The 9,177-nt window shown below is 37.8% G+C and overlaps 1 protein-coding gene and 5 non-coding genes across 7 annotated transcripts in view; 1 reads left to right on the top strand and 5 right to left on the bottom strand.

Moving 5' to 3' along the window:
• Window positions 1-1,984: 1,984 nt before the first annotated feature.
• TRNAH-GUG lies at window positions 1,985-2,056 on the bottom strand. The gene has a single exon. It is a non-coding gene; the product is annotated as a tRNA-His (tRNA).
• A 1,782-nt stretch (window positions 2,057-3,838) lies between these two features.
• TRNAH-GUG lies at window positions 3,839-3,910 on the bottom strand. Its single transcript has one exon. It is a non-coding gene; the product is annotated as a tRNA-His (tRNA).
• Window positions 3,911-4,307: 397 nt separating this feature from the next.
• On the bottom strand, window positions 4,308-4,379 carry TRNAH-GUG. The gene has a single exon. It is a non-coding gene; the product is annotated as a tRNA-His (tRNA).
• Window positions 4,380-4,739: 360 nt separating this feature from the next.
• TRNAH-GUG lies at window positions 4,740-4,811 on the bottom strand. The gene has a single exon. It is a non-coding gene; the product is annotated as a tRNA-His (tRNA).
• Window positions 4,812-5,132: 321 nt separating this feature from the next.
• Window positions 5,133-5,204, bottom strand: TRNAH-GUG. The gene has a single exon. It is a non-coding gene; the product is annotated as a tRNA-His (tRNA).
• Window positions 5,205-7,132: 1,928 nt separating this feature from the next.
• The window catches only part of LOC100893834, a 38,492-nt gene continuing 36,447 nt past the window's right edge, over window positions 7,133-9,177 (top strand). For both annotated transcript variants that reach the window (XR_972743.2, XM_003726168.3), the window contains exons 1-2: window positions 7,133-7,263; window positions 7,350-7,395. Coding sequence is in view for 1 of the 2 variants with exons in the window: in XM_003726168.3 (XP_003726216.1) it covers window positions 7,183-7,263; window positions 7,350-7,395 (127 nt within the window). In the remaining variant the exon portion in view is untranslated. The remainder of the gene's footprint in view (window positions 7,264-7,349; window positions 7,396-9,177) is intronic.

Here is a 9,177-nt window from a genome sequence, read left to right as displayed (position 1 = left end):
CAACCAGAAAATTCTGTTGTTAGATATATTGTTGAAACAGTACGAATCATTGCAAGCTTAAACTGTATTTGTTTTAAATACAAGCTATAAAAGTGATATTTTCTTAGATCATCTTAATTTAAACAAAAATTCTCAATTGCAGTAGTCGTATTGGTGAAATATTGTAAGATGCAATAGTTAAAATAATTTTCACTCTTTAGTCAGTACTTTATGTAATATTTTGCATTGTACATACTTATGATATGTGTTAATGAGATATTATAGTTATCTCAAAGGAGTCAATATACTTACTAATGAATGCTCTTATATGTTTTAACTGTAGATATGATTTTTTTTCTGCAGAAAACATATTTTTTAAGTTTGGTACTTGAAAAGTACCATATAGGTATTTTTCTTGTTGCTTTATGTCTCTCTCTGATTGTTGGTCTATATATCTTGATGTTTGCTTAACTCCCCCCCCCCTCCACCCCACTCTCTCTCTCTCTCTCTCTCTCTCTCTCTTCCATCTCTTTTTGAGTGTCCTTTCTGTCTCTCCTGCTCTCCATCCTCCCCTTTTCTCCCTTTTCCCCAATGTTTTCATTATAAGACTATTTACTTATGCTAATAGTTATACTTAACTAACTTCATCAATAATGCCAATGTTTGCATCTTTTTGTTATCACTTTAATTATTCTTTTATAGACATGTACTAAATCCTACTTACAATATGCATAGATATTTGTGTAAGTGTATGCAGTATGCATGAATGTGTGTGTTTGCACCCTATTTATTTTGAAGTGATTCTTAAGCGTTTATGTGTTACCATAGAAATTGTAGAAAGTAAGAATTGTATTACTGAATTTGGCCCTAAGCTTAGCCTTCATGCCGATTTATTTTGTAGTAGGCATCCTGTAAAGGAACAAATTGACTAGTTCACAAAGTTATTCAAATTTATGTGTACTTCTCCTGCAACTGTTAGTAATGACCACTCTATTAGGGCATGGTCGCATACAAGCATCAACAATATTGATCTCACATCCACTATATGTGTTACTTATAACAGTTTTAATCATTATATATTGTCCAAGTTATTATTCATGTGTGACCAGCAAGAGGCTTGCCTAACAAAGCAACAACTATTGTTTGCAACAGGTCAATGCAATTGGTCTTGGGTATAAGCTTCTACTGATTAAGAATACATTTGTTGACTGGTCTATTTTGTATGGAATTGAAACATGTCTCTGTTTTCTATTGTATTCTTGTATGATGACTGTTAAAAACTGTTTTTATCTATATCAGTGAATGGTCTGTACGAAGGTCCACAATAAAAGATGAATGTTTTACAGACAACGTCTGCCAGTGAACTTATTATATGTCTGTGAAAAATATAAGCCTAGAGTAGTGTTCTGTAGCAGGAAGAAGTTGGTGTCTTGAATATTGCCACTAAATATGGCAAGGAGATAGTTGGCACAACTGGAAAGGAAAAAGTCTGGGTTAAACCTTCAGGATGATTGCTGGAGACAACACAAACACACATTTTGAAGAGATATATTTTCTTTTCTTCACCCCCCCCCCTCTCCCTCAATCTTTCTCTCTCTCTCTCTCTCTCTCTCTCTCTCTCTCTCTCTCTCTCTCTTTCTCTCTCAATCTTTCTCCCCTCCCTGTCATATTCTCTTTTGTATTTCCTTATTTTTAGTCATTTGATGCTCCGTTATAAAATTAAATCGCTTTGAAACCGATATCAAACTTATCCATAACACCACAAGATCTTGTGAACTTTAATTTTCTACGTTTTCTGTATTTCTGTAATATTTATACAATATTATGTCTACCACGGTCAAAATGAAAAATAAAGAACTCGCTTATGAGGGGAGAATATATATATGACTGTGTGTGTTATACAACAATAACAACAACAACAACAACAGGAACAACAACAAACGGTCTAATATTATTTTATTGATGACCAAGAAGAGGAAAAAGCAACAACAAAAAAGTTCAAAAATGCCGTGACCAGGATTCGAACCTGGGTTATTGCGGCCACAACGCAATGTCCTAACCACTAGACGATCACGGCTGGGTTCTGATAACATGTTCAAACTTCAGGTATTTATACGAGCCCGAACTACAGATTTATGCTTGTTTAGCACCTGTTCCCACCTCTCTCTCTCTCTCTCTCTCTCTCTCTCTCTCTCATACTAACAATAACGATAACAACAAAAATGATAATGATGATGATGATAATAATGATAATAATGATAATGATTTTGTTTACCCAGAGAAGCTTCAATGCTGTTCTTCATGAGGGCCCTGTAATTACTATTGCCCCGATTACCCTGGTGGGAAGTATAAAATGTGAATCAATGTCTTGTCAAAGGACGTTAGTTCCCGGCTGAGTTTCGAACCTTCAACCCTTGGATTGAGAGACAAGTGAATGAACCACTACACCACGACAGGTCCACACCTCTCTCTCTCTCTCTCTCTCTCTCTCTCTCTCTCTCTCTCTCTCTCTCTCTCTCATACTAACAATAACGATAATAACAAAAATGATGATGATGATGATGATAATAATAATGATAATAATTTTGTTTACCTAGAGAAGCTTCAATGCTGTTCTTCCTGAGGGCCCTGTAATTACTATTGCCCCGATGATTACCCGGGTGGGAAGTATAAAATGTGGATCAATGTCTTGCCAAATGAAGTTAGTTCCCGGCTGAGTTTCGAACCTTCAACCAGTGGCGGATCCAGGGGGGGGGCCGGGGGGCCCGGGGGGCCCGGGCCCCCCCCCCCCCTTGAGAAAAAAATCATGCAAAATCACGCGATTTTCACCTTTTTGGGGGGTTGGGCCCCCCCCCCCCCCTGGCGCTCAAGGGGGGGGGGGGGGTGCAAATTAAAAAATTTCGAGGACCAAAAAAAAAAAATTGTCACTACCCCCCCCCCCCCCCCCCCCCCCCCCCCCCCCCCCACCCCCCCACTGAGCGACTTTTCGGCCGGCGCGATTTTCAAATTTTCGGGAGCAAAAAAAAAAAAAAAGTTGGGCCCCCTCCCCTAAGAAATCCTGGATCCGCGCCTGCCTTCAACCCTTGGATTGAGAGACAAATGAATGAATGAACCACTATACGATGACAGCCCCACACCCCTCTTTCCCTCTCTCTCCATCTTTCTATCTTTTTGTTATTCACTCTTTCTTACTATCTTTCAAACTACTTCTCCCTATCTCCTCTCTCAATCATTGTGGCTCTCCCGTGAGTCCCCTCATCCCACTCCCGTCATTTCTTTCCATTATGATAAGGATTAGGACAAGATGGATATTGTAGAGGAAAATTGACATTATGGCGTACTTACAAAATGAACTTACGAACTTATGAACATAGGCATACAGATTACATTTCTCAGTGTCGGATGGGGCAGTTACTGTAAAAATGCCAACTTACAAGATCAGCCAAGACTTTATCGATATCCCAAAAGGGAATGTGCATAAGAAGGAAAAAATGCCGTGACCAGGATTCGAACCTGGGTTATTGCGGCCACAACACAATGCCCTAACTACTAGACCCCCAGGTTCCCGTGTTGTGGTAGTAATTGGACTCATTAGAGAGGTAAGTAGTTCCCCCCCCCCCCCCCACTCTCTGTCCCACTAATTTTTTTGTAAAATAAATGTAAATCGCGAAATATTTACAGTAATGGTATTTCATACCTGTACGGTGAACCTCGATCTGTTAAAACTTCTTAAAAAGATATGGTATATGTTTTTACAAAATAGGTGCTTTAATTCGAGCCATTTCAGTTTACAAAATAGATCAATTTTTATCTCTTTGATGTTTATCAAGAATCTAAATTCGAAAAAGGACAACAAAAATGCCGTGACCAGGATTCGAACCTGGGTTATTGCGGCCACAACGCAATGTCCTAACCACTAGACGATCACGGCTTCCACTAATAATTTATGTAAAGTTGTGGTAGTGATTGGACTCATTATAGAGACGTTAGTAGTCTCTCTCTCTCTCTCTCTTCTCTTTCTCTCTCTCTCTCTCTCTCTCTCTCTCTCTCTCTCTCTCTCTCTCTCTCCCTATATCCCTCTCTGTCCCAATATTTTTTTTGAAAAATAGTCAAAACATAGATCATGAAATATTTACAGTGATGGTATTTTTTTTTTACCTAAGCCTCGATCTGTTAAAAACAATTTAATATCGAAAATTGTTTAAAAGATATGGTATATGTTTTTTTAAATAGGCGCTTCAATTCGAGCCATTTCTGTTTTCAAAATAGATCCATTGATATCTCTTTGATGTGTATCAAGAATCTAAAATATGGAAAAGGAAAAAAAATGCCGTGACCAGGATTCGAACCTGGGTTATTGCGGCCACAACGCAATGTCCTAACCACTAGACGATCACGGCCTCCACTAATATGTTTTGCAAAGCTTTGCTCTTGATTAGAATCATTATAGAGAGGTTAGTATTCACACACACTCTCTCTCTCTCTCTCTCTCTCTCTCTCCCTTTATGTCCCATTATTTTTTTGTAAAATAGTTCAAAGTCAAAACATAGTTCGTGGAATATATTTACGGTGATGGTATTTTTTACCTGAGCCTCGATCTGTTAAAAACAATTCAATATCGAAAATTGTTAAAAAGATATGGTATATGTTTTTTACAAAATAGATGCTTCAATTCGAGCCATTCCTCTTTACAAAATAGATCCATTGATATCTCTTTGATATTTGTCAAGAATATAAAATAGGGAAAATGAAAAAAAAAATGCCGTGACCAGGATTCGAACCTGGGTTATTGCGGCCACAACGCAATGTCCTAACCACTAGACGATCACGGCTTCCACTAATATATTATTCAAAGTTGCGGTGGTGATTGGACTCATTATAGAGAGGTTAGTATTCTCTCTCTCTCTCTCTCTCTCTCTCTCTCTCTCTCTCTCTCTCTCTCTCTCTATCCCTTTATGTCCCAATATTTGTTAAAAGTCAAAACAGTTCGTGGAATATTTACAGAGATGGTATTTCTTACCTGAGCCTCGATCTGTTAAAAACAATTTAATATCGAAAATTGTTTAAAAGATATGGTATATGTTTTTACAAAATAGATCCATTGATATCTCTTTGATGTTCTAAAATATGGAAAAAGTAAAAAAAAAAAAAAATGCCGTGACCAGGATTCGAATCTGGGTTATTGCGGCCACAACGCAATGTCCTAACCACTAGACGATCACGGCTTCCACTGATAAATTATGCAAAGTGCTAGTGTTTTAGTCATGCTAGCTCAGCGTTTGCCCACTGAGAACTTTGCGTACGCACATACAACAACTCAACAAGTCGAGGCTTGGTATTGCTTTAAAAAAAAAACAATATACTGCTGTCTACTTAAGATAGCTCATCACCTGTTCCCTAAACCGCTTTGCACCTGTCGCCCTCATATAAGCTCACAACATGTGCTGCGCATGTGGAGTCGCAGAAGAGTCAACGTACGTGAGTGGTCCGTCGTGCGCTCTACAGCAACAGCGCTCCACTCTCATTGGTCGGAACTTTTCATCACGCTTATTCGCATTGCTGTTTGTCTCCCTCTTTTGGCAGTGCATGCGAGAAGAAAAAAACGCCACAAAAAACACGAGTTCGAAAAGTCACTGGTCGGAATTCACTGGTCACTGGTCACTGTTCAATGAACTGGAAATAAACGGGTGATTAAATTCGTACTATCTCTCTCACCTTCATCCATCTTGCTTTCCCTCCCTAGTGCCTAATAACTCTGCCCGATTTCAGACTTGTATTCTAATGAATAGGCCTAATTATCCTAGACGAGAGGCTTAATAATGCTAGGCCAACCAAGAGAAGTGATATTTATGGCCAATCTAAAGGACATGTTTATTGAGTTTGATTTTTTGTTGATAGCTTGACGGTGAAATTGCAAAAAGTTCACTTGGATTGTAAGAACATGAAAAAGTTGGAAAAACCTTTGCAGTTTAAAAATATTGGTATTTTCAATATTTATGACTGAAAACTTTACCTCCTCGTATACTTATGTTCACTCACTTTTAAATATAATTTGATTCAGAGAGAGAGAGAGGGAGAGACAGAGGAGAGAAGAGAGAGAGGGAGAAGGAAGGTGAAGAGTTTTGTAAAAGAAAGATGCAGGGAGAGGGGGAGGAGGAGAGGAAAGAGAGAGAGAGAGAGAGAGAGAGAGAGAGAGGGGGGGGGGGGGGTTAAGAGAAAGCTAGATAGACATTCATTTGTAAATAATAAATGATATAGAGCGAGGGTGTATGTGTATGGGAGAGAGAGAGAGAGAGAAAGAGAGAGAGAGAGAGACAGACAGACAGACAGACGGACAGACACAGGGAGAGAGGTAGGCAGAGAGAGAGAGAGAGAGAGAGAGAGAGATAGACAGACAGACAGAGAGAGAGAGAGGTAGAAAGGCGGTGTTATTTGAACATGTTATTATGTCAACATAAAAACTATTTACGAAACATTCCAGGAAACAATGTTTTCCGCATCTTTTCTAAGTGTGTTTTTTCCGCAAGAGAAAGAAAAGAGGGATTAGCGATTGACGGAGGCCTGGGCCTTTTTAACGAGACTGAAAAACAATTTGGATAATCCGGTTCGATCAGAATTCAACCGAATATACATGTATAGGCCTATTTTATGATGAATTAAAACTAAGCAGGATACTGAAGGGGGGGGGGTGAGAAGAGTCTGAATGTCAAGAAATTTATAAATTTGTCCAATTGGCCTTCATAATTATAATAGGCCAATAAAGGAATTTGGTGAAAAAATGACAATGTAAAAAGCGAAAAAGATGTGTAAGAGAAAAGATAGAGATGGGGTCACAGGAGAGGAGAGTAAAGCAGGGAGAGGAGAAAATGAAAAGAAGAAGAAAAGAAAACATAAGGCCATTATAGGAAAAGCATAATGATAAATGATTATCGAGAAGCGTAAAAAGAAGAAGCAGTTGATATGCTTGGAGGAATAACATACTTGAAAGAGAAAATATTGGCCTACTCATGTCAGCAAGCCCCGCCTTAGAAAATGGGATCGTGAGAAATTAATGAATAATATGGCATGACTCAAGCGAACCACCAAGTTGTTTACCTCAACCCAACAAAAGCTCTTTTTTCAGGAGTTGTTTTCGCCAAAAAAAAAAACCAGCGCGAGAAGCTTGCTATTGTGGTGCGATTATGGGGCACGGTTCAACGGGTTATGGTTAGTGCAAGTAGTAAAATGGCGGACACACGGAGCACCCTTTTGGAGTGCTCCGTAAAAATCCGGCAAGGGAGAAAGGTAAGAGTTCTTAATCATCTTCTTGGATTGTTCTAAGTGATCATTACGATTGGATCTAACACTTCTCCATTTTTCTTTTCTTCTAGTGGAAAACAAGATGGTGTGTGATGTCGAGACAAAGTCCAGTTTCGGGTGAGTGTGCTTGTTTTTGTACCCTCCTTCACTCAGTATCAACTTGTTTTTTGGCACCGGCAATCCGGTCTATTTCGTTCATAATTGGGTACCGTTCCGTGATTCAGAGTGGTTATAAGTTTCTTCTTTCCATAAAATATTTAAAAATGGACGGTTTAAGATACTTTTCTAGTGACATATTTCAAAGCTGCCATAACTACAAAGAGTTTGAATAGTAGTAATACCCTGTTGGTAGACGGCCAGCTGCCCGGCGAAGCCGCGGTGCATGCATGGCCCACATAGTGTCGAAGCACTGTTCACATTGTCTCTACAGATGGGGCTGGGAGACAAGTGGCCATTTTGGCGTTTTGCCATCACATTTTCATTGATGACTGCGCTTGTTATGTGTGTATTAATGGCAGAAAAGAAGAGTAACAAGAGTGTTTTGCCTTTAAAATTGGAATGATCAAGTTGTTTTGAGTAGAGCATGTAGTAGTGGAATCATTGTTAACTTTCAGTTTGCAAATGTTTTGATTGCGTATTGATTAATTGATGTTTGATTTGGTGGGTGAAAAGGTGCATTTACGTCACAAGACTAGAAAATTGATTTTTCAAAAAACAAGTAAAGTAACAGATTTCAGGTATTGACTTTATGGTTTGACAGTGTATATTCATGATAATAGTCCATTTTCCCCTAAAAGTAGACTATTTGTGGTCTAATCCAAGTTAACATTATAAACAGATTTCTTTTTGTAGTTGCTGCTTTTACATGTTATTGATATCCATGTGAATGCACCAGGATGCAATCTGTAGAAAATTCTGTTTTGAATTACTTTAATAGAAATAAATTTTTGAGAAACGATAGTTTGGAAAATGAGATATGATTAGATAGTAATATTTATATAACATAGACTCATTATCAACTCAAATATAGTAAGGGGACAATACACTGTATATAAGACTATATGTTCTAGTAAAACGTAATAATTTCTCAACTTGCAGTCCTTTTGGTAGTTATGATAAGGGAATTTCAGACTCTAAATGGGAATGATACAATACATGTGCACTGGACTTCTGTGAGATGTTCATTCAAATACTGTTATGAAATATATTTTGCTGTAATGAAATTATTCTGGAAATGGTAATAATTACTGTTCCAGAGGAATTTGAATAATAATTCACAATACTTGAACAATAGCAGAAAAGTCAAGCCTACAACTCCATGAAAGCCGATAGAATATAGTCTAAAGAGCAAGAAGAGTATTATCTCATAATTATTACCCCAGAAGACAAAGTTAGCACCCTTCTGGCTCTCAACAGAATACAGGAATGATTTGACAGTAATATGAGTCAGATATTCTGGTCCAAATTTATCCAGCTTTTCCTTTTTTGTTATGAACTGAGCATCAAATTAAGAAAAAATAAAAGATGATTTAACTTGTGCATATATGTACATGTATACAAATTTTCATAAATTTATGACATGGAATATCTGTATCCAAATAAGGGAGTGTACATCATTATACCCCTTCCAAAATTGGGTTTTGACATAATAGTGATATATAATAACTTAATTAAACTCTTGTATCAGTTTCATTTGTTACCATATATGCATATATTTTAGGCTTACAATCCACATGTTCAAAAACTTTAGGACTTGTAGTTGTCCAATTCCCCTTTGGCCAACATCTCCATTCTTGAGCTTTTTATGTATCCCTTCCTTTCTCTGTTGATACTGTAACGATCATTCTATTTTCCCCCTTTTTGGTAATATATTGCATTAGAACGGTAGAACCAGATGCA

The sequence above is a fragment of the Strongylocentrotus purpuratus genome, unplaced genomic scaffold (assembly GCF_000002235.5).
Source record: "Strongylocentrotus purpuratus isolate Spur 01 unplaced genomic scaffold, Spur_5.0 spur5_scaffold_10, whole genome shotgun sequence".
Lineage (NCBI taxonomy): Eukaryota > Metazoa > Echinodermata > Echinoidea > Camarodonta > Strongylocentrotidae > Strongylocentrotus > Strongylocentrotus purpuratus.
This window is presented reverse-complemented; position numbering and strand designations above follow the sequence as displayed.